Source organism: Notothenia rossii, assembly GCF_949606895.1.
Source record: "Notothenia rossii genome assembly, chromosome: 9".
In the NCBI taxonomy this organism is placed as follows: domain Eukaryota; kingdom Metazoa; phylum Chordata; class Actinopteri; order Perciformes; family Nototheniidae; genus Notothenia; species Notothenia rossii.
The window spans coordinates 9,378,146-9,404,577 of NC_136907.1; the positions used below are offsets into that span (position 1 = coordinate 9,378,146).

The 26,432-nt window shown below is 39.0% G+C and overlaps 1 protein-coding gene across 3 annotated transcripts in view; it reads left to right on the forward strand.

The window, feature by feature from the left end:
- Window positions 1-26,432, forward strand: part of cadm2a (cell adhesion molecule 2a) — a 184,042-nt gene that overhangs the window by 93,579 nt on the left and 64,031 nt on the right. For 2 of the 3 annotated variants that reach the window (XM_079647409.1, XM_079647411.1), the window contains exon 2: window positions 21,090-21,116. The exons of the other annotated variant lie outside the window; for it this stretch is intronic. In XM_079647409.1, the coding sequence (XP_079503535.1) occupies window positions 21,090-21,116 (27 nt within the window). The remainder of the gene's footprint in view (window positions 1-21,089; window positions 21,117-26,432) is intronic. 3 annotated transcript variants of the gene reach the window in all.

Consider the following 26,432-nt stretch of genomic DNA (forward strand, 5'->3'; position numbering starts at 1 on the left):
AGTGAAAATAATAATAATCAAGACTGCCTGTGATTTTGCTTAAAACACAAGCCTTCACAAGTATAGTAATTGTCTTATGGAGATTCACTGCATTTATATGTGCAAATGTAAGAGGATGAAGTTGTAGTTGTAAGAGTCTCTGTTTGTTTCAGATCTGTATCATTATTATTTGACAAAGACGTCTGTCGTTTGTGCTGAAATTAGTGTTTCTCACACAATTACACTTGTAATCCAACTATGATAATTTCAATACATTGTAAGGGGTAGCTGATTTCCTCCCTTCAGCAGGTAGAGCATAGTCATTGGATAATATCAGGATGCCCACAAAAGCCTAAAACTTCCAGAAATGTATGAAGAAAGCATGCAAGGAGTGATGGTTGTTATAGACCTGAAATGATGGGAACAAAAAATAGTGGAGGTCAAATTAAAAACTGGAGCAAGATTTAGTTTTTGAACTTAGGCACGACTGTCGGTAATAAAGACAGAAGATTCAGAGGTGGCCATGAGCTAGTAAAAAGTAAACTTTTCTACATTTATTTTTGTAATAAATGTAAACATTGCTATGTTTTTTACTGCGTGACATTTATATTATATATATATATATATATATATATATATATATATATATATGTATGCATTTATTTATTTAGCTTGCTGCTGTTAAAAGGTTTATATTAATCAGTGATCCATATAGACATCTTAAGTGTACATTTACCTAAGAAAAAATTCTATTTGCAATTCAATAAAGAAATCTGCACAAAATCCACTGTAGTTTAATATTCAGCAGCTATCAAATTCAATATGCAAATTCAATATTTGCACCTACAAAGGTAAATAATGTCATTGTAATACATCAGAATTCAAGTTTCGAACCTGATGAAGTCTACAAGAATCAAGAAAAATACATAAGTATTTAATTAAAAAGACCCAATAAGGAAGATACTCTGTGAATACATTTGGAAACTGTGCAGGTTGAAGTAAATCAAAGAATATGAGGAACCAGGGAAATAATATATTGGAGAACATGATTCAAATGGGGGTGGGATAACATATTTTTTGGAGACATTCATTTTCTTTTACGATGAAAGACAGAAATTGCCTTGGAGGCACCGTTGGAGCTGAAGAAATTACTTCAAGAGCCTATAAAGGTAGCTGCACTTTTAGGTGGAATACAAATAACAAGAGCAGTCAGTGTACCTATGTGTGGCTGAAGTCTTGGAGAGCACAACAATAGTTGTTTTGGAGTCTGTCGATGTGCGGTAGTTTGCTTTGGGGCCACTGTGATGTCAATAGTGAGCAGATTGTGTTCGGCAGTGAAAAGGTCTTGTTAAAGTTGAGCTTTAGATGGAGGACATATAAATCAAATATATGTCAGTGAGAAAAGCCAAAGACTCAACCTGAGTGTCAGAAAATTGAGAATTTACTGTGGTTGGAATAGCAGTGAAAGAGAATTTTGAGGAGACATGACGCAATGAATGAATTTCATGTGGAGGAAAAGTAGGATGGGTCCCGGGGAAGAGACCTGGGGAACCTCATCTGGTTAAGAGAAAGTTCCACAGAACTTCAAATGTTTGGGATATTCAGTGGTCTGTCCTCACTCTGTGCAAGCAGAAGAGTCGGCCAGCTAAAAAAGCTGTGAAGCTTGATATTGTGGTAGAGAATTTAAAACAAGAACTCGTTTGAAACAAGAAGAAAGAGACTCATTCAATGTTACTTTTGTTTTTATAATGTGTCCTTTATTTATGCTGGGGGGCTTTTGTTTCATGATTACCTAACAATTCTAGTCTGAGGGATTGTCATTACAAGTTACAGGAAGGTTAAAAAACAATCATGTTTCCTCCACTTTTATGTCTTTAAGATACAATTCCACAATTTGATTGTCCTCCACCTTCACCCCCCATCTGAGAGAGATATCTTAAAAGCTTATTGGGATGTAGCTTTTACTGGTTTCCCGATGAGACCCCAAACTATATTTCTTTATAGTCGTTGTGGTCCATCTGATATATGGGGATATTTATACCTTAAAGTGCAATGTTATTCTGTCAAACATAAATACAATTGTACCGCTTTCTGATCATTGTACTTTATCTACGAGCTCTGAATAATGTATATAGACATTTTTATTCATTGGGATAAACCCCTTGAGATCCACCATCTCATTTTCAAGGGGGTCCCGACAATAGCAACGACTTACAGACATACATAAACAAAAAGACAAAATGCAAAACATGACACACAAGACAAACCACATACAGTCTGTTAAGTGAAATTCAAGCAATGCACACAATCTGAGACAGTCGAGCAAATCAGTTTCATCAATATCAGTTAATAACAAGTACAGACCAGTTGAAAGTGAGATAACAATGCATGTTTAAATATACCCAATGTTGCTAGAGATCTAATAGCAGCAGGTAAAGTATTCCAGTCAGTTGGGGCTTTGAACATGAACGCTCTTCTGCCAATCAATTTTTTAGCAGAGGGGACAGAGAAATAAATCTGAACAGAATGTCTAACTTGATGATTTGGTGAGTAGGGTACAAAATACTGCTTTAAATAAGGGGGATAGTTAAGATAAATGCATTTAAATATCAGCTGAAGCCAATGCGTGTGTCTTCTTACATTTAAAGAAGGCCATTTAAGTTGGTTATACATTGTGCATTGTGCAGTGATGTGTACAACCAAGAACAAATCTGCATAGTCTGTTGTAGGCTATGTTGAGTGGAGCAAGATCTGATTTATGTGCATTTTGGTAGACAACATCACAATAGTCCATAATCTGAAGAATAAGTTGAGAAGCAATTCTCTTTCGGACACTGAGCGTAAAACAATTGCGAGAGCGGTGTAAAACACCGATTCCGTAATTGACTTTTTGTATTACATGCTTTATATGTAGTTTAAATGAAAGTTCAGAGTCTAGCCATACACCAAGATATTTAAAGCTTTCAACTTTATGCAGAGAAGTGCCATCCTTACATGTTATTACTACATTCGGTTTGGATTTGAGCTTCTGCCTGGTACCAAAGAACATGGTATAAGATTTTGTTTTGTTAAGCAGTAGTTTATTGTGTGATAGCCAGTCCTGTAAGATATTAAAATCCGATTGAAGAGAGATCTGAATTTGTGAAGAATCTGATTTGGATGTATATATGACAGTGTCATCAGCATAAAGGTGAGTACAACAAATAATGAGACAAGAAGATAAATCATTTATGTAAATAGAGAACAGAATTGGGCCCAGAGTTGATCCTTGGGGTACACCTTTTTGTTGGATCAACAGGTCAGACTGTTTGCCATTAACAACCACACATTGCTTTCTACTGTGAAGGCACGAGTTCAACCATAACACTGTATTATTAGAAAGGCCAATGCCGTGAAGTTTATCCAAGAGCAGATATCGATCAACGAAATCAAAGGCTTTCGTCAAGTCAATAAAAATGGCACCTGTGAGTTCACCATCATCTGCAGCAGAGTACAAGTCATTCGTAAATTTAAGTAGGGCAGTTGTTGTGGAGTGATTAGGCCTGAAACCAGATTGAACCGGAAATAAAATATTATAAGTATTGAGATAATGTGACAGTTGATTATAAATTATTTTCTCCAAAACTTTGGAAATAGAACAGATTATAGAGATTGGTCTATAATTATTTGTATCAAGTAAATCACCACCTTTATGCAGTGGAATGATGCGTGCACATTTCCAAATAGTCGGCAACTCACAGGTGGACAAAGACAGGTTGAACAAATCAGCAAGTGGGTACATGAGAATATGGGACGCCAATTTTATGAACCTGTTTTCTATACCATCGAGTCCTGCACTACCATCCACTTTTAATTCTGTGATAGCATTATGAACTTCGTGTGGTAGAATCTTCTGAAAAGAAAAAAAACTGTTGCAATATGAGTTACTATTAGAAATACCAGTCGTCAAATAGGAGTCAGATAGTAGTGTAGTAGCGAAATGCTGATTAAATATTTGGGCAATGGACAATGGGTCATGAATTATTGTATCAGCAGTTCTTATTTTATTAATAGAATGTTTACCTGATTTATTTAAAATAGATTTAATTTTAGTCCAAAATTGCTTGGGATTCTTAAAGTCCGATGTGAGAGATTCTTTATAGTAGTTCGATTTAAAATTTCGGGTTTTGGTTTTACTCAGATTTCGAAGATGCCTGTATACTTCCCAATCAGCTATAGTTCTTGAATGACGATATATCGACCATGCTTTATCTCTCTCCCTAAAGAGACTGATGAGTTCAGAATTGATCCAAGGGAGATGTTGACCTTTGACCTTAACCGCTCTCACAGGTGCATGTTTGTTCATGACATCAGTGAGTTCTTTATGCAGGAAATCCCAAGCATCTTTTACAAAAGGTATTAGCTGAAATCTGTCCCAATTAAGGGCAACAACATCATTAATAAATAAATCAACATTCCATTTTTTATATTGTCTGATTTGGACTAGTTTTGGAGGTAGTTTAATTAATTAGATTTTCCATACACAATGACAGTCATGACACGTCACGTAAACAGGTCTCTGTTTTTAGAGAAGATGAGAAAAATAAAAGAGAAGAGAAGAGGGGAAACCGAGGAGAAAGTCAATTAGCTGCACCATCGAAGTGGATCAACATGCTACCGTTAGCAGCCGCCTCATCTCTGGGGATGTTCGTCACCCAGGAGAGTTTGAGGTAGACATGAAGATTGCCTCCGCGTCTTTGTGGGTAGAGAAGCGTTGTTGTGTGCCATCAACAACAACGCAGAGGGTGCACGGGTGGAGGAGAAAGTACTTTATGTTGAGTTCACGGAGCTTGCGTTTGACTGGATCGAAGCTCCGGCTTCTTCTTGTAAGCTCGGGACTGAAATCGGGATATATGCTGATGTGATTCCCGTTGTAGTCCTGAGACTTTTTCTCCCTGGCAAGACGAAGGATGTTCACTTTGTCCTGGAAGTTCAGCAGCTCGATCATGATGGCCCGCGGGCTGGCACGGGAGTTTTGCCTGGCAGTCGGTGAGCGGTTTGCCCTCTCAATGATCGGCAGGGTAGGGAAGGCATCTGGCCCCAGGAGCTGCGGGATGAGCCGAGACATGAAGCCGATAATGTCACTGCCTTCAGCGGACTCCTGGATTCCTACGAAGCGAAGGTTAGAACGTCGGCTCCGGTTCTCCAAGTCATAAACTTTAGACATTAGGAAGGTGTTGTCTTTCTCAAGCTGCTTGACTCGAGCGACACACTCGTGGACATTGTCCTCATAAGCCCCGACACGCTGCTCTAACAAATTGACCTGGTCTCCCAAACTAGACAGGGAATTGTGTATCCTGCTCAAGCTATTTTGAATGGGATCCATTTTTAAGTCAATGTGAGTCAGCATGTTGGTCTTGATTTGCTGAATCGCGTCCCACAAAGTTTGCAGAGACATGTTTCCCTCCATAGTTGCAAATGCAAAAAATACAATAATCCAGAGACCGTAGTGAGCCGCTTTACTATGTTATTAAAATGTTCATGGGTTCAGATCATGTGGATCAATGATATGAGCTTCAAAGAACTAATTTAACAGCGAGAAACAGACGAGCTTGAGATACGCTTACTCACGCTGAGACCATCTTGGAGATGTGCAATACGAAAATGTGTGAAAATGCTAATTGTTGGAGGAGCCCATTTTGGACATTTTGGTTGTCGTGTTGCAGGGCTGCAATTTGAAATGTCAGTTCTTTGCTTTTGGTAATAATGCCTTATATTATCATCCAATCGTTAGTTTGTTAGTCCATGAGTACATATATCGTTTGTACATGTCGGTGGAAAGATGTCAGGAAGAAGTTATCCATGGGAACTAATAGACCAAATCTTAATTAATCAGTCGGGGCTGCATTTTTCTGTGATTAGAAGGATATTAAATATATGCTAGTGAGGGAAGCCAGCCGACTCATTACTGTAAATGTAATGTTGAGTGAATCCTTCAACAAAGAAATCTACGATATTAAGTGTCTTTTTGTTTTTCAAAGATAGGTGAGTATCAGAGGTCATCTTGTCTTTCGTCTTTCTTGCCGGTTTGTCCGGACCAACTCAGTTTATTTGTCTTTCCGTAATTGAAAGGTTCCCAAGACTTTCCTAGATACCAAACGCCTATGGTGAAAAAACAAACCCCCCTTTTATTTCCTCCCTCTCTTCGACCAATCAACCAAAAGCTTGTGAAAATAATGAAGTCAACCTTTGTCAATTCAAAAACATAGATTCAATTAATGATATTGTTCATTGACATGGCCATACATGTGCAATGTGCATGCAGACGATTACATGTTCCTGTTCGTTGGATGAGTCACCAGTAATAAATGGTGATTCAATTGACATTACAGCTTTTCTAAAAGTGTGAGTGATTTGGCATGATGTTGTGCTGTTGTGCATTTTAACAAGTTCGGGGAGATCTTGATTTCTCATAAATAATGATCAACTAAATGGGTACAAACTCAGTTCCCTGATACATTTCTGGTGATGAGATTCAGTATTTCTTTGTTTTTTGTAACGCATAGCAGACTCGTAAGTGTCAAATGTTTCAGGTAAGGTGTGAAGCTTCGCACTTAAATTCTCTCAACAATACACCCGATATAACTTTTATTACGTACTGCAAACAGTGGTGAGGTCTGACAGTCTCACACCTGACTGAGCAATCTGAATGCGTCTCCTGATGACCGGGGCACTGCAGCGATAGCCACCTGATTTCCATAAGTGCTGATTTGCCAAAGTTGACAGGTGTGATTGTACCAACTGAATACTTGCCTCAGAGGATGAAAACATATTCATTCATTACATCTCAGGGGATTGCTTCTCTTGAGCTTTTTATATGCAGTGGCCTTTTTCCTGAGTTACCAACTGACAATCAGCGGTTACCACCCATCTATGAGAGCATGGCTATGTGTCAGCTAGCTGACGTCTGAATGGCCTCCTCACTCACAGTGTGGTGTTGAGGTGTCAACACCTTTGTCTGGCCCTGACAGAAAGCCGGCTCTGATGGATATGACATTGGAGCTCCTTGACATTATTGCTCCAATTGAGAGGTCTGTAGGAGTCCACACCTACAGGATACAGGATGTCTCTGTCTGTCTGCCTCTCGCACCCACACATTCACATGCACACACGCGCATGCAGCGGGCATAAAGGCATGATTCCAAATGGCATACTGCTTCAATGATCCATCAAGTGTTTGAGCAGCCATTGTGTCCTGACCATTAACTGGGCGAGGAGAGCATCTTTGAGATGGTAATGTTGCTGCTCTCATTTAGCGCATAGCCAAGACAAAATGCCAACTGCTAATCAGCCATGTGTGTTAGAGAGAGAGGGAAGGAGAGGACCATTAAGGCTTTTCAGAAATTCACAATTGTCCTCATTATTTGTGTGGATAACCTAATCATAATCTAGCACTAGCCAATAATTGGGTTTTGTGTTGGAAATCTTATGGAATTCAGAGGATGCTCGGTATTTATATAAACCGTCTACCACCAATGAACAATACCAGCAAGTTGAGCGCAATTAGTGTCTAACTTATAGCAAGTTCCAGACAAAGGTGCAGCTATAAAGGCAGTTGGTTTGTTTATAAGATTTGAATCATTGCTAAAACTCTTAACAAATACTTTTCTTTTCCAGACTTTAATCATTTGAGGCTAAAGGAGTGATGGTATTAATAACTACATTTGCTGTAAAACTTAAGCAAATAAACTCATAGATGTCTGATAAAATATACAACTTGTACTTTTCTCTACCCAAGCACCTCTTTGTGTGGGAGGATTCCTACATATCTATGATACTGATGGATTATTAATAAAGTAATGTACAGATATATTGCTCTATTACTTTGCTAAACAAAAGTGTCCAGAACACATACTCAGTGTATTCAGGGGTCTAGGAAATTAAAGAAAAATGTAAGTCTCTCCCCTAAGACACAGCAACATGTGCATGCCCACACAAATGTGCAGCATGGTGCAATGGGATGTTTGGGCGCATTGTGTGGTGCACTGTGATGTTGGGGGCGGACAAATAACAGATGGCGCCAGCTACCTCCCAGGATAGTAATGTTCAATTATCTGTGTCCAATTTACACCTTTGTAATGGGTGAGAAAGACAGGGAGAGAGGAAAGAGAGAGAGATAGTTGGTTTAAATGAAAGCTAGGATAGACAGGAAACGTGGTAGGGGGTTTAACAATGACAGGAATAGAAAGGTTTTTTTTATAGCATTAGTAATAAACTGCTGGGTGATTTAGATTCTCCTGCAGAGGCTTAGAAAACACTGAGTCCAACCGTCCACCCTTACCCTCCCCTCGGTCTTTACACAGTTCCCATGGGCCCGTTCCTGTGGATAGCTTTTAATAGGAGCATGTTGAGGTCAACTTGAATTTGATGGGGGGTGGAGGGGGGCAAACAAGTCACCTTTTTATTTATGTATTAGTTCAATTGTAACACTTGGAAGAAATTAGTTCCAGTTGAATTTGTTCAAAATGACCCAGATGAGTTCAAATTTGTCTTTGGTAATTGGACACGCTTTTCCTTTTGTTCTTCTGTAAATATAAGCTGAGGCATGAAATGGAATTTATTCATGTCCCCCAGCTTTGGGTGAAAGGTAACTATTGAGGCGAGGTGTGTCAGCGCTTGGGTATTGTTATTTGTGCGTTATTTATTGGTTTTGACATTTATTAGTCTTTATTTTGCCTATTTGTAATATGTGTTTCTATCTTTGATGAAGAGTTTTCAGCATATTTGCCCTCAAGACTTGCAGTGTCTTCACAAACAATGGTCAATAAAAACATCTGTATTCCGAGCTTAATCATATCATATTATTGTCTACATTTTAACCAAACTGCTGCTACTAAATGCAACAGGCTTTCACCAGATTGATAGACAGGTAAATGTCGTCGATTAAATATGCAGAATATGTAAACAATTAAATATATTTATTTGGCTCGAAACATTTGTCACTTGAATGAACCATAACCCTACACTTGTGTGGAAATGTGTGCAATTTTAAGTGACAGCTTTCCCTGCAGAATAACACCTTTTTTGAAATAGCATAAGAGTGTGACATGAGAATATCTTGTACTGATTATAGAGGGTTTACTTGCAGCACATTTATAAATGCCAGATTGATGGATGGGTAAAAAAGATTCTATTTTTTTTATGTGAAAGGGAAGACTATAAACATGGAGGAAGTAATATAAATTGTTTGAAGTTATAATTAAAGATGTATATGGTGGATACTCAACACATCAGAGCAGAGGATCCTTGTAGGCGGCCTTCGCTGACCTGGTTAGCTGGAGCCAGTTTGATTCCCATGGGAGAGGTGTGCGTTGCATCGATGCTCACCTCACCACAGCTTCATTAGAAACTCTACTCCTTCCCCATAGTGTGTGTGTGTGTGTTGGTACATTTTGTGAATTTGTGTTATTTATGTGAATCCACAACACCCACACATGTGCTTGATCTTTCTTAAGAAACACAGTATGAATAATGGAAGCTTTTGAAGTGGAATAATTGCCTAAACACATACACAGGCCACAACCAAACCTTTTTCTTGTTTATTTCTCCCCTTTATTTCACTATATCATGCATACAAATGTAGACACATTTAACATACAAGAGGCAACAAAAGGTGTCATTAATTTACAAAAGGGCACAGCATTTAAAACTAAAGCTAACCAAATAAAAAATTGTGAAAAGAAATGCGAGAGGGAGACAAGAATGCCGTGATCGTTTTGGGTTTGAATGCATTTTTCGGCAGCGGGAAAGAAAACGTTGGCAGCATTGTTCTCCTGGTATTAGTGTCTTGGAGACAGTACTTACAAATATGTGTATATATGCGTATAGTAGATATCTTAAAGTGTCTTGAGTGCATGAGGCCGATCCAGTAAATCCAATTAAGTGCATTTATACTGTGTGATGAAAAGATGCAAAAGATTCTCTTCCCCCTACTTGTCCTTCCTTCCACTCTCCTGTATACTTGCTTTTATCTCATCTCCTCAACCGACCCGCCCTTTTGATAGAACAGCACATAGTGTATTGTTGATTGTTTTTCAGAAAAACCCTACTGAAAAGCCCATTCAAGTAGCAAGCTAATGCTCCTCTCCTCCCTATGAGGGATACAAGGGAGTGCAATGCAAGACAAAAGAGATATAGCCATAGTCATGGGCTTGAAAGGATGATGAATCCACATGTGTCATTGAGCCCTTTCTTATTCCCTTTATCCTTCATATCTGCGGTCTCCTGTGAGATGCTGCCTACTGAGACAGGCTGTGGCCTTGATGCCCTGGAGATTGCCTATTGCCATCATTTCAAAAGACCACTTGCACTGAAAACCATCGCACACACATACATGTAAATGTGAAGGGGGGCAAGGAGTATTTTGCTTCTTAATGGACGAAAATGAAAAATCAAACACACAAGACATTCATACAACATTCATTAGGGGTGCGCAGGTCCCGAGCTTTCAGTCCTTACAGTCTGAAGTCTATTATCTTTTCAACCTGCTGGATATCCACAGACACACACAAAGCCCTAAATATAATGGAATATAAAGGTGACGGTTCAAAAATACGAGGTAACAGCCTGGCGATGACTGAGGCAGTAAGAATCACAGGGAGCTTGCGCCGTTTGATGCCAAATGGTCCCTTGAGGTTGAGGCTCAGCGGTCAGCTCCCTACAGAGACACAGTGAACACTTTGCCAATTTACCATCATCCTAGCCTTTGTAATGCAACACAGCACAAACATGCCTTTGTTCACTGACCTTTGAATAATTCAGCTTGAGCAAAATGCTATGACACATTTTTGATCAAAGTCTCAGTATCAAGGGGGGAGGAGGCATTTTTCAGACGTTATGTGTTCCTCTCAGCGGAGGATAAAAGCTCCCATCCTCAACACAATGAGAGACGAACAGTAAGGATACAGCCACAAAATATAACGTCGAATGTCGAGATAGGAAACCCTGTATCCTTGTGTTTGAATACAAAAAAAATCCCTAATGCTGAATAAAGCATTGTTTTAGTTCCTATCCTATCCTTTGACCTCCACAAGAAAAAAACAGGGGAAAAACGAAACCCTTTTGACTTTGAAGTTTACCTTAGAAATGTCCTGTCCCTTCACCCTGTGACAAATGGCTTCAGATTACTGGTTGGTGACCAGGTATACACACCCACTTCAAAGCTTTGTTTGGAGGAAGCCATTTGTTTCCCCCGAGGTATCTATCACAATATAACTTCACCTTCTAAACTATTCATTTGGAGAAGCAGTGGAAACAAGAAGCATCTGCTGAGTTATAGGCCAAACCCGGACTGTCCATCATCCGACGTGTGTGTGTGTGTGTGTGTGTGTGTGTGTGTGTGTGTGTGTGTGTGTGTGTGTGTGTGTGTGTGTGTGTGTGTGTGTGTGTGTGTGTGTGTGTGTGTGTGTGTGTGTGTGTGTGTGTGTGTGTGTGTGTGTGTCCGTACGTACATGTGTGCATGTGTATGTTTTTTTGTGTGTCCATCATCCTATAGCAATTCCTGTTTGACTTTTCTTGTTGGGGAGATTCATGAGTTCGATATCCCCGGGGTGTTTTGTGGAAATTGAAATGTGCTTCTGGAGTGCAGGAGGAATTCCTTTAAGGCTTTAAATGGCAAAATGTTATGGGCTGTGTGTGTGTGTGTGTTCGGAGTGTGTGTTTGTGTGTTAGTGTGTGAGCGCACTCACTTGCCTGAATTAGTTTTTGGCGGTCAAAGAGCAGTTTTTATGAGATGACCGTATCAAACCTACACTAGTCTTTTATCTTCTCTTCTCGTGTCTGATCCTTATCGTTCTTCGTCTCTCTCTTTTATATCATCATCTTCTGCACTGTGATGGATAAAACACGGTGCATACTACATTACCCACAGTGAAATGATAAGAGTGGATTGAAGATTTCTGCGATAGAGCGCTGCCATACAGTAGTTACAGTCCAGAGGGTGTCTTAAAAGGATTAATGATGAGTTTGATGCTCATGTCTTGTTAGTTTTTAAGAACATACTCATCAAGAATTCATCAAGTGCCAAATGGAAAAGTAAAATATGAAGTGTTAAGCTGAGAAGTTTATGAAAAAACACAAGGCTTTTATATAGTCCCAAGGGTCATCATTTCATGTTGTCTCTTCTTTTTATGTCTTATCTGTGGGGTTTAGTCAGGCGTGTGCTTACAACATGAAACAAAGCCATGGCTCTGTGTATTTTAGAGGGCATCAGCTGTCTAATAAAGATGGTATTTATCTCTTGCCACTACAGATTTACTTGCCTATAGACCAAGTGAGATGTAGGTCTAACAACTAGGGATGCACCGAATATTCGGCCACCGAAAATTAACATTTGTTGTTGTTGAAGGCCTGGCTGTTACAGTCTTTATTTACACTATTTTGTTGTAGGTCTACTGGCCTAGATGTTTATGCAGTTTTAAAGCACCTTGGCTTTGTTCTGAATGCACTTTGTTGTAGTTATCCTACAGAGAAAAGAAAATGCACTTGACTCGGAATTAATGTACTGCATGCATTCAAAAGTGCTGAATAAATGTTTTATGGACCCATAATAGTGATTATTATTTAAGTTAAGTTTGACCATAATCATGTCTTTTTCCATAATCAGGTAGCTGAACAACATTGGTAAAAAATGTATACAATATATATATATATATATATATTTCTATTAATCATTTTCGGCCTTTCGGCATTCGGTTTTCGGCCAACTGTTTCCTATTTTCGGTATCGGTTTCGGCCAAGAATTACCCATTCGGTGCACCCCTACTAACAATATGAAGTTATATTTGTTTACATGTTAAAATAAGGGATTTTCTACCAATGGATATATCACTATTATTGTTATTGCTAAGATAAGACATATAAGGTTGACAGCCGGTAGATGGCTGCAATTTGAGTTCATAAGTCAAAATGTGAGTGATACAGATACCATTTGTTACTTAATGTACTCTATACTTACATCTTATGAAAGTCTGATTGCAAATGACTAAAGCTGTACTTGCAATCATCTGCTTATGGCTTTTGAAACACTAACATCAGTGTGAAAGGAGAAATGGAGAGAAAATTATATATTTTTCGTTAAGTAACTTCCCAGCAATAATGATTGCTCATTACAGACTGGCATTACAAGTATTACTGACAGTGTGCCCAGAACACAGCTTGTGGGTATGTCTTTAAAAGCCCACAGGTTGTTTTGTCTTGCATATCAAATATTTGATGTTTAATATCCCGAACAATGCTCCGTCAATTTCTAACCTGGTAGTTCTAAGCTCACAATTTTTCTAGCAGAGTCTCTGTTAATTAAAATGATATATGAAACCGTTTGTACAGTGGGGATCAAATCAGAATAGGATTCTGTGCGGTACACAAGCTGTTCCTGATGAAGTCTGTTGCTTGCATGGGAAGACGTGATATGTGGCAGCGTGTGTGTGCATTCTGTGAGGTTTGCAATTTGGTTGAGTTATTTGTGTTGTCTATGTTTTCTGTGTTAGTGTGGAAGTCCAAGAATATGTGCAGTTGATGTGAGAAATGTACGTGTTCTTGTGAAGGCGTGCAGACTGTGACCTTTCTTATAGAACAGCTGTGAAGTCAAGTGACGGAAGAGCTATAAACCAAAATGTCCTGTTATTAACAGCAGCAGGCCGCTGTCACTGAGCCTCTTCTTAATGCACTGTGGATTGTGTGTGAAAAGAAAACAGTTCTGCACTAGAAAGGTTCCTTTCAACTTGGGAGCTGGAGCCAAGACTAAGTAAGAAATTGAAGGTGAAAACAGAGGATTTTTCTCATTAATCTACACATTTCACATATTTAATTTTCTCAGCTAAACTTGCTGCAAATTAGAAATGGTTTGCTAATGAATAAGAACATCTGTCAGTGCCACAAACAAACTTGTTTCTAATTGTTTGGCAGATGTCCATACAAAATCTGTTTCACAGTTGAAACATAGTGCAGGCCAAAAGTGTAATTGCCACTGTAATTAAATATTAATGATGGTTGGTGAGCGTATGTTACATCCGACATAACCATCCCAGAAATGAGCTAACTGCTATGTCAATGTTTCAATGTTTCATTTGGTTTACTTTTTAATGCTATTTGATAAGCCGGCATGTGGGATAATTCCTTTTCCGTTGTATTTATACACTTTACTGGACACTTCATTATTCATTTGTGCCTCTTCATTTTTCATCACTTCTGCTTCAGGACATTTAAAATATATATTACATTGAATTACATTGCGGTTGTGATTACATTTTTCGGGACCCCCATGAAAACGAGATGGTGCATCTCAAGGGGTTTATCCCAATGAATACATTTCTATATATACATCAGGAAAATCAGGCGTTTTTTTTTTTTTTTAAATAAGCAATCTTTAGTCAAAGAAACAAGAGCAGCTTCAATGAACTAAAGCCCAGAGTGGAGGCAGTCCATCAGGTGCGCTACCCCTGTGTGTTCATTTTGTTTTTAACTGGAGGCCATTGACAATAAGAAATGAACGGTGACTCCCTTGAGTCATTGTCTTTGCGTATTGCCTCAGGACCAGGCTCACATTGTCAACACAACACGGGGGTTTCAAAGAGGTAAAAAAATGTATTTACATTCAGTATTCTCAAACAATCCCAGACCTTCTTAACATATATCCACGGTTCCATCTCAAACTATAGCAACCACTCAGAGTTCCTACATGTTGTTAACAGTGTTCGACTACATGGTTGTTTTTCAATTTATTTATAAAGACACTATGTGAGGTGATCGTTGTGTTGCTAACAGGAAATAGAAAAACTAAAAGCAGCTCTGGGGTCCAGATTGCCTCATGCCATTCACACATGGTGTAGTGATGGTGATTCACTAGATTTAGCTATTTTCTGCATGAAAAATAAATAAATCTGGAAGGCATTTCCTGTAAACACTGCTGTGAACCATCTTTAGCGTAAACGAAGCAAATGTTTAAAAGTGTGTGTGTATACGCTTTTCAACACGTGAGCCTCCGAACATGCGAACACGTGTATGTTACATGGACGTGAGCAGATGAGTCTACCGTGGACAGGGAATGTATGTGTAATTGTGTTAAGGAGTGGAAATCAAATATGCTAGATTAAATGACAAAACAAACAGATGTGTGTCTCCCTGTAATGGGAGAAAACAAGGGCAAGGTAGACAGATCTAATAAAGCTTGCAGTATGGCGGCAATAAGCTGAGTTAAGTAAGCTTGATTCCATCTATTAACACTGTTTACCATCTCCTTTATTACCCTGAGATGAATTGCAGCCCTTAGCAAAAGCTGTGCTAAATGAAATGTGATTTAAATACATTTGCTTATGTTAATTCTGAGCTGTTTTTATCCTTATGAATCTGTTGTAATGAAAATAGTCACATATGTGTGTGCGATGAATATGTGTCGCAATGTTTATTCTCCTCAGTGTTTTATTGCCCGAGTGGGTCGATGGCTCCATGTACAGTACAGGCCAAGTCATAAGTTGACAAAGAGCGTGTTAAGGTTTTACAGCAATCTGCTCACCGGTGGAATATTGGTTGGATTCCAAGGTCCCGGAGTACATCAAACATATTGCAAAACAGCTGCTTCTGTAGGAAAGATAAGCTAAACTCTCCATCATGCCATGTGACAGCTCAGAGAGCCACGCTGCACACATCGATCTCCATAGGCTTTTCACTTCATGTCAGACTCCGAATATATCTGCTTCTGTGAAAAAGTAAGCCAGAGGGGGAATAAAAACAGAAAGGGAAGAGAAAAATAAAGTTAAAAGTGAGGCAGAGGATATATGAAAAGGTAGGTAAGACAAACTCCCAAATGAACTTAAGTGGAAGGCAGAAAACGAAGGGAAACGAAGAGGAAAACAGGAAGGATGTTGGGAATGAACACATTTCCTCCCAGGAGAGTTATACCCTAAGGGAATACTATGATCACAGTATGTGTAAGTGTGTGTGTGTGTCAGTAAGTGTGTGTGTCACAGTAGGTGGTGTCTTTATGAACTATCACACAGTTTATTTATGACGGCGCCCCGCTGACGGTGATGGAGACAGAGCACCACCTGCTTACATGTCAGAGCTTTTCCTATTGTCACCGTACTGTCACTTACTTTTTTCAGTCTCAAAAACAGCGTGCGTTTAAATACACGTGCACCAATAGCTTCAAGCTGGGTATAGGTTGATACTTAAAAAGCCGGTTGAATGAATCTTCATGTTCATAGAACAATTACTACTCTTCATGGGGAACAAAAATATTATTTTTATCTAAAATAATGAGTTATAAACCAGGTTTTTGAGATGATGAAATGTATGCAGATTATACCATATTTCCTTCCAGGACAGATCCAAATTCTCTCAATATTAGTGGACTTTCACTTACAGAACACTGGTTTCTAAGTCAAGGAACTATGGAGCATTCACCAAACACTATTTTGTGTACATGCAAGACACCATGAAATGAACTTCAAGCTACAGGAAGTGTTTTAACCAGTAGGGGGCAGAGCAATTCCAATTTATAGCAACTTATACTTGATACAATCAGCTCTATTGCTGCTGTTGTACTGCTCAGTTTGGTGCAGCAGCCAATTGGAACATCCACCACACTGTCAATCTACTGGTCCAATGAACCAGTGGATTTAAAAGAAATACAGTGGTAGTTAAAGTAAAGCAGAACGTTTTTTTTCAAGTAATAAAATACTGATTTACAATATATATTGAACAATCCTAGAAATTATTGCCTTGAATGCCTGTTTCCACACCAAAAAATAGCTTGTCATGATAGAAAATGGTGGACAACATGTATTCTTCTTGTAACTTTATTCTACATTTTTTGGTAACAATTTACTGCACGTGAGACACTGGTAAAGGAGGAATTAAAGGATAAGGTTAAAATGACTCGATGTATTAACAACAGCCATATTTGATACATTTCAGGTGCCAGTTTCTTAGATATCCTTAGTGTATTCTTTCCTATCAGATGTATTGAAAGCATGTAAGAGGGGGCCATTGTGTAATCAAGTGGGAATACTAATGTTCATACTGTAGCATGGTCAAATGGGGGAATGAGAGAGTGCACTGGAAAGCGTTTTGTTCAATATCAGCTGGCCAGAATTTACCAAAATGTTGTGTTGGTTGCCTGGTAACTGTATTATTCGGATACAAGTGGAGCGAGTGTTGTAAATAAGACTGAGACTCCAACCATTTTTTTTATTTTCTTTACTGCTTGTGTTATGTCTTCCTCTCTCTCTGTCTCCCTATTGCAGTATGCTGTATATTCTGCCGTTGTTACAAGTGAATAGTTGCAAAAACCATATCAAATGTTTTTTTTTACACCTTTGGTCTCCAGGACCTGTCTTTCTTTTCATGGGTATTGACTCGGAGAGATCACAGATCCACAGTTGTGACAGGGAACTCTTACCTTGGCAGAAGGGATGAAAGGCAGGAGTAAAGCGAGGTCAGACTCTGCTGAGGGAATATTTCATCAAGCCATCAGTCTCATGTAGAAGGAAGTGATGCTGAAGATATGACAAGCACTGCTCCGTTTCTCTGTCGGCCCCTCTCCCTCTTGACCAGCGAAACAGCAGCAAAGTGGGAAATGTTCACCGGCTGCTGTGTATGTGTCCATTCCTGTGTCGGAGCAGTATTGTGTAGCTTAGCTTTGTATATATTTTTGGATATTGTGCCCCATGTCTTACTTATCCCCATGAGTTGTGCGGATATACTATTATGGTAGGAACCAGTGGCGTAACTATCGACGGTGAAGCCGGTGAAACGCACCAGGGCCCAGACCCGGCCAGGTGCCAATGCTAAAATAAAATAAAATAATATATATATATTGGCCCCAATGGCATTGACCGGTTCACGCAGTCTTCAAAGTAACCAAGCAACCTAAATTAATTTGTCATTTGTCTGTCCTATGACCTTGCTACCTTTCATGTCATGTGATATCTTGCGTGACGAGCGAACCGTTTAATCAACCTGCTGTAGCTAGCAGCAGCAAGTTCGGTAGGATTATAAAATATGTAATAGCTTGCATTTATAATGTGCAGCAAACCAAAGCACAAGAGCGGCGCTCAAAAGAGAAAGGACAAGAGAGAACAAGTAGATGTAACGGCTAAACTCACACAATTAGACCGTTAAAACAATATTTGCACCGGGGCCAATTAAAACCTTGTTACGCCACTGATAACAACCAGAAGACTTTTGCAAATCAAAGTAAATACAGATAAAGAACTTTCACTTTTGCATGCTGGTCATCAGGGCCGGCCCTGACCAATTTGCTGCCCTAGCCAAGATTTTAGCTGGCCCCCCCCTCCCCCCCTCCCCCCAAATGCAGACACTCACTATGACTCGCACATGCACGGTTGTGGCATGAGAAAAAAGAAAGATATGGACACAAGAATTTGTGCAACTCTATTTAGTATTCTATCCATTTGAACATGATTTAAGTGAGGGGGGACCACACCTCCTCTAGGGGGGTCCGGGGGCATGCACCCCCGGGAAGACTTTTTTTTTTATATTGAAGTTAAAAGCATCAATCTGGTGCCCTTTGAGAGCAACATTAGGAGATCTATGGATACATCTCTCAACACCCATATGAAACAGAACTGTAAGCAGATTTTCTTTTTCTTTATGGATATTTTACAAATCACTTCCCTTTCAAACTGTATTCTTGTTTATTAATAATAACTTCTTGTTAAGGTCATATAGTATTTTATACCTGTTTTTCATCTATTCTCTTATTTTTTATAGCTATAATGATCATATAAAGGTGTGCCTTTGCCTCACTGAGCTGAGGTTATCAGAGCCGCTCAGTCTTTCAGGAGAGAGCTCTCTAAAGCTCTCCCCCCCGCGGACGCTTACACAGTAAATTCCAATGTTAATAAAAGCACACAGAAGCTGTATATGTTTTTTGGGAGTTTGATTTATTTTAAATGAAGACAAATACAAAATTAAAACCTATAATTGCACACTAAAACCATTATTTCAAAAAAAGAACAATTTCACATAAACCTCTGGTTTTTACTGGGGCTGGGGCAGTTCAATTAGATTTCTTTGGGGGGGGGGGGGTGCTATAGTTTATGGGCGCTGTATGCAATATATGCGCAGTTCTGTTAGTATAAGATAATAAGATTTACTTTGTTGATCCAAAATTGGGAAATTGTGTTTTAAAAAAGTAAATAAAAAAATATATATTTGTTTACATTTCTAACTTTTTTTTTTTTTTTTCTCCCCAATTTTTGGCGCCCCCTATGGGTTGATGCGCCCTTAGCCTTCGCCTATACTGCCTATGCCGAGGGCCGGCCCTGCTGGTCATCATGATCATGATCACAGGTTTTGTGGCATATACTGTATGTCAAAGTCTTTCAGTTTGTGTGTACAGACAGAGAGATCCAAATCCCGAATATAAAAATACAAATATGTATAAAATATGTCCTATATATACACACTCAACAGACACATGTATACATGTGCACACATTAAGATAAAAAAAACACAACAATCAATATATACAAAATAACACTTCAATATCTTTGGGAATGTACATTAGTGCAAGATTGTCCATAGCAGCGTAAAAAAGTGTCTGGTGCTGGATTTGAGTGTCTGAGTGTGTGGGGGTGTTAAAGTCCAGTTCGGGAGAGAGAGGGGAGAGAGTTCAAGCCTCCTATGTTTAGGTCACATAGAAGCATTAGTGTTGATGTAAAATTGAGATTAGTCTAAATGTACCTTAAAGATCCAAGGAAATGATCAGTTTCTCTCTTTCTCACTCTTTCTCTCTTGCACCTTGGCAACCTGTGAAATAGAAAAACATAATCATCTCCATCAGTCACTGAAAATTGGCCATTGGGATATGATGGCTCTATAATACAAACATAGCAACGTGTATTTGAGAGTCAAAGAGTGTCCAGCTTCCAGCTTGTATCTCTTTTCCTGACAATGAATTTCAACGTGGTTATAGTTAATGTCTCAGCCAACACAAGGAAAACAGTTCTATATTGGTTGATAATGGAATTGTGATTTATTTATCTGTAATCGTAAACAAAGTACGATATTATTTGATATCCCGCAGACTCGCCACCTGCAGTGATATTCTCTTTGTTCTTCCTCTCTCATCCTTTTTTCAGGCGCTGTCTCTTAGAGCTGTTCAGGTTTTCAGGCTCACTGGAGGCATTCCAATAGATCCATCAATTTGGCAAAGCAGTGTGTGTGAAGCATAAGAGTCATTCCCTCAGGATACACACGCAAATACACAGACACGCGCTCTAATAGACAATCTGTGTTGTTTATTTGGCTCTCTGCTGTGTTCGTACCGCCACGAAGTCTCAAAGGTGACGCTTTTGTTGTTGGTTAGGTTGTGTTACCTTTTGTTTTGGTACATGGCTATTCTATATAAAAGCCTATATGGTTTTCACCTAGGTGTTAATTGAACCCTCCCTTATCATGGCTTATTATCGTCTAGGCGACAGTGTGTCTGTGTTTCTCCTCTCTGTTACAGTGCTGTCAATCAAAACCTAATAGGATGCCGCACCAGTGTGTGCATACACGCCTCTAGTCCTGAGCACACGGAGGCAAATCCTTACTGTCTCTTGGTACACATGAAATTGAAGCCAGAGAGGCATCTGATAAAAACAAGATAATCAACTGTAAAATGTTGATAAAGTCTGTCATTTCCACGAGAAATCAAATGAAGCACAGCCTTCACTAATCGAAAACATGATATCTAGAGTATGCCCATATCCTTATGGGGCCTTGCCAGCTCATTAGAACGCAACAAGCTTCCTTCTATGATCCAGATGATGTGACTAATTAAAAGGTGCCACGTTGGAAGGTCTCAATTTGCTGATGAGCTAAATCGGGACATTCTCTTTCAGGGTTGAATGATCGGAGGGTTGCAGCAGTCGTGATTGACAATCAAGATAAAGACAATGCTGTTTTTCCATATATACGCGCTAGATAAAGGCACACTGTTCTTTAAACGGTTGTCTAATTGGTTGCTCTGTCTTCTTTCTTTGTTCTTTTTCCTCTCTGTTTTCTGGCGTCTGCCTCTCTCGCTGTCCGTCCAACCCTTCTTGTCTTCTTGGGTACTCCAGTGGTGGCTTCAAAAGGCAAACCTCGAGGTGAGTTGTGGCTGTGTTTCCTGTGCCTCCAACTCAGCCTCATCCGTAGAGCGAAGTAGAACCCGCTTTTTTTATTTAAAAAAAGAAGTGATTGACAGACATTTCCGATCTTGTCAATCGCTTTTATTCACTTGTTTTGTGATTTGCTTGCTTATTTCTATTTGTTTTGATGGACAGTAGTTTTCAAGGGCTTTTTAAAGTTTTTTTTTTGTCATTTCAAACTTCATCCAGGCTTTTCATAGCTGCAGTTTGATTTCAACGCATATTTTAATGTGTTTTGGTAAACACACTAAAATGCACTTCGCATTGTTCGCATGGCAATACCCAAACAGGCAGAATCAAGACAATTTCATTACTAAAATGAGTCTCTGCTTCAGAATAGTACATTTATGTATTCCTACTGTACCTTAGGGCATTTTTATTGGCTTCAATAGTAATACCATACTGTTATATTCCAACAGGGGGTTTCATCCAATCAGTGTGGTGAGGGTTGCAAGTTTGTAATGACTATATTATATATGTGTAATGACCATCACATCTCCCCAGTCCTCAAAGACCTTCACTGGCTTCCTGTCTCCCATCGCATCAACTACAAAATGCTGGTTCTCGCCTACAAAGCACTCACCGATTTGCCCCCCCACCCCCTTATCTCACAAACCTTCTCAGCCCCTATCAACCCCCACGGTCCATCAGATCCACCGCAGCCGGACTCCTATCCATTCCCCCATCCACACTCTGCAGCTTTGGGGACAGAGCCTTCTCAGTGGCAGCTCCTAGTCTCCCTCACAGTCTTTCAGTCCCGCCTCAAAACCCATCTCTTCAACTCTGTCTACCCATAAGCCCCCCTCCCCTCCCCCCTCTCAATCAACTTCCTCTTGACTGCCTTTTCTGTTTATTTAATTAAATGTATTTGTTTGCCTGTCCTTGTTTGTCTACCCTCCCTCATACTGTAAAGCGTCTTTGAGTTGTAGAAAAGTGCTATATAAATATAATGTATTATTATTATATTCTCACCACATAGTTCACTTGATTCCTTGATGTATATATATATTGATTATTGAATTTATGTTTATCTAATGTATATGTTTATTGTTTTGTCAAACTCATAGAGTTGATGTCCTGTACTTGACTTGTTCTTAGTGGGATTAGCTAGATCTTTTATTTAAGTAAAGGTAGCAATACTACACAAATCTCCAAAATACATTTTTATTTAATTACATGCATGTACAGTAAGTAACATAAGCATAATGTACTTTGTGTAGAAACAATTGTGAACCCACGAGGCCACAAACTACTGTACAATTATATTCCCATAGATTTACACTCACAGGCTTTTGACTCCAGCGAGGCTCTGTAAAATAAAGCGGCTTGTGTCTATAAAAGAAAATCGAATACAGTCAAAAAATGATTGTGTAAATGCTCTTTCCAAATGCTTTCGTTTCTCAAACTAAACTGTTGGTGCACAAACTCACCCAGCAGTGTAAAATGTTTTCCTGGGGGAAGATACACCACACTTTATTCAATAGTTTGTCAAAAATGAGAACTCTCTTTACTGGAGAGATTGTGAGTCATTATGGGCAGCTGGCCTTCTGTTAAAAAAAACTGCATTGGTCCGCTCTAATAAAACCTGAGCTTTTGTAAAAACTGAAAACAGTAAATCAATTAGAAGACATTTCTAGTTCTTGAAACAAGGTTTGTTGGTCTTTAAAGTTCACCTACGTATTGAGAGGAGAAAGGTATATTGCTCAAGTTAAAAAAGAGTCCTGTGTACAATGCTGTAGCAATAGCTGTAGCAGCATCACCTGGGGGATCTGCTTGTTTTCCCGCTGGGTCTCAATGCCTCATTAAATGAAAGGTTCCTTCTCCGAGCCAACATCAGGCTGCATGTGTTTGACTGAGTGATCTCCGTCTCACTCACTGGTGACCCTCCTCTCTTTGAGGCCACCCTTACCTGGCTATCATCCTTTTCTATCTCACTGTGACAGTATAGGAAATCCATTGCACTCTTAATAGAGGAACAGAGAATGTGTAGATCAGAGTCAAGCACATGTCTCCCTTCCGCCTCTCTCGCCGTGATAATGAGGCTATTGGAAGAAAAACATAACAAGCCAGATAAGATTCATGCTGACCAGTGGGCAGATAAAGGCTGAGTTTACCTCAAAGAGACATCTGTGTGTGTGTGTGTGTGTGTGTGTGTGTGTGTGTGTGTGTGTGTGTGTGTGTGTGTGTGTGTGTGTGTGTGTGTGTGTGTGTGTGTGTGTGTGTGTGTGTGTGTGTGTGTGTGTGTGTGTGTGTGTGTGTGTGTGTGTGTGTGTGTGTGTGTGTGTGTGTGATAGAGATCCGTAAGGACTGATTGACTGGTTAAGTGTGCCTGTGCCATATATTTATTTGTAAATGTATATTTTTTTTAAACAGCCAATTACTGTATACAGCGCTATAGATTAATTGTAACTGTCAATATACCATTTTTTCATAGGTGGAAATAAAATAGGGTTATTTTAAGAATCGTGTCACGATAAAATTGAGCATGAAAAAGGACCTCATTAAATACAAAACTCAGATTGTGTGTGTGTGTGTGTGTGTGTGTGTGTGTGTGTGTGTGTGTGTGTGTGTGTGTGTGTGTGTGTGTGTGTGTGTGTGTGTGTGTGTGTGTGTGTGTGTGTGTGTGTGTGTGTGTGTGTGTGTGTGTGAGAGATCCGTAAGGACAGATTGACTGGTTAAGTGTGCCTGTGCCATATATTTATTTGTAAATGTATATATTTTTAAAACAGCCAATTACTGTATACAGCGCTATAGATTAATTGTAACTGTCAATATACAATTTTTTCATAGGTGGAAATAAAATAGGGTTATTTTAAGAATTGTGTCACGATAAAATTGAGCATGAAAAAGGACCTCATTAAATACAAAACTCAGATTGTGTGTGTGTGTGTGTGTGTGTGTGTGTGTGTGTGTGTGTGTGTGTGTGTGTGTGTGTGTGTGTGTGTGGTGCCTTTGTCATGAATTGATATATACAGTATATATATATATTTAGTTTTTGTGTCAAGCATAATAATGCTCTAAATTGGTAAAACGGTAAACAGGAAGTACAATGTTGTGCCGTCTCTTCATCCTTAATGGACCTACATTGTAGCCTGCATTTTGTAGTAGTCTATAAGCATTTTGGTGATTCGGCAAGTAGAGCTATAAGTAGCATATTTTTTCAATTTATTTGTGAGGATTTACAGAGTTTTATTCGTTGACGTTGAAGATATTTAGATAGTCATGATGTGCTCATGCTGGGTTACACCAGTCAGAGCTTTACTTTGTGAAGAGATCTTCAGTGTCAACTCTGCCTGGACTGGAAATTGCGTTAAAGGAGCATTACAGCTTGACACATGAGCCAAATGATAAAAACAGTTTTTAAAACTATGACTTTCCGTTCATTGAATCTTGCAGATCCCCCCCGGGATGAGTAGCATTTCCCCAGATCACTCTCAAATGAACAGTATCTGTCAACACATCATGCAACATTAGAAGAATCATACTGCGGCATGTTGACTCTGGGAATCTGGGATTCTTTGGTGGCAGCAATGATTAATCTGATTTCCCTTGTGAATACCACCCTAGTCTGCGATCATTCTACCCTCACCCTGTATAAAAGCTTTTTAAAAAATGAATTGCTTCCTGTCATCAAAAGAAGTTCTCCTCGATATAAGTTTGGAGAACATTTGTGAATGTCGTTAGCTAAAATAAATCTGATTTCCCTGACCTTTTACTTTTGTGACATTTAATTTCCAAAAGCTACTAAGCCAGCCAGCACATGATGGACTGATAAGATTGCTTTACTATTGCCCTGCCTTATATTTAAAGAAGCATAGTAGAGTAGTATATTTGAGCATATTTGTATTGTAGAAAGCCAGAGCTTTACCTTCTGTGTCCTCTTAGCGCTGAAAATAGTGTATATTACTAGGGATGTAACGATATATCGTATATCGCGGTAAATAGATGTCTCAATCCCGTCGTGATACTTTCAAAAATCTACCGCGATTTAAAACAAATGTTTTAAATAATCTTTTTTTTTTTTTTTATAATTTTTTTTTTTTTTTAAACCTTTATTTAACCAGATGGTCCCATTGAGATCATCATTCTCTTTTTCAAGGGAGGCGTGTCCAACATCGTATTTACAGGGCTACATTTACATACCTAGAGACATAGACAAGTACCAACAGTATATTTATATCTCGCCCTGTCAAAAAGCCTCACCTTCTTGGCAACAACTGTATTGTTTTTGAAGTGGTGAGACAATGCACAGTTTTACCCACTGCTGTCACCCATTGCCAAAGCATATCTCTCTGTCCCAGCAACAGCAGTACCAAGCAAGAGAGTTTTTTCCACAGCAGAGGATATTGTAAACGACCACACATACCAGCTTCTACCTGGAAATGTGGGCCTGCTCATATTCCTCAAAGATAACCTTGATGATTCTGAGTGAGTAAAATAGTGAGTTAGAGTTGAGTTACTTGAAAAACTAAAGTGAAACTTGATTTATTCTATTGCAGTGTCTGATTATTATATTGTTGACACTTTAAAATACTACTATCCTACTAAAATCCTGTACAAATCAGATTTATTATTTAATGAAGAAAAAACAAAAAGTAAAAAAAAAAAAAATCACATTTTTTTCTTTATTTTTCAATAGTGCGATAAACATCATACCGTGGACTTTTTATCGCGATATTATCGTACCGTGAGTTTTTTGTATCGTTACATCCCTATATATTACAATGCTCACTTTCAGCCAACACTTCCACACTGACCACGCTTACATGCAGCATAATTACGATTGATCATAGAAAAAGTAAAAGTACACAAAGAAAACCACTTTCTTACTTTGTATGTAAAAAAACTGTGCAGCTTCACTTACCTGTTTCCCAATTGTCCACTTAAATCTCAGGGTTTAAGAAACAGTTCCTCTTTAGCTAGAAAGTAGCGTTATTTATTATTCATTTCTGCATCGGCCTCACTTCCCCCTCCTTCACCTACCGGTCAAAAAATGAACTCTGTCCTTATCCTAACCAGGATTTTCTCTCATCTTATTCTGCTCTCTTTCACCGGCTGGAAGATGGCACTGTATGAAGTATTCATGAAGGCCAGCTTTACTCCTGACATACAGTAACACCATGAGATGTCTGCCCTTGGTTCAGAGAGGAGAGTGAGATCGCTCGCCATTCTGGCCTGATCGAGCTTGAGCTGCAGCTTACACTCAGATAATGGGCAGAAGTTTATATTTCAGACCTTTGAATGTATGTGGCTGAATCAATGGCAGGAATGATG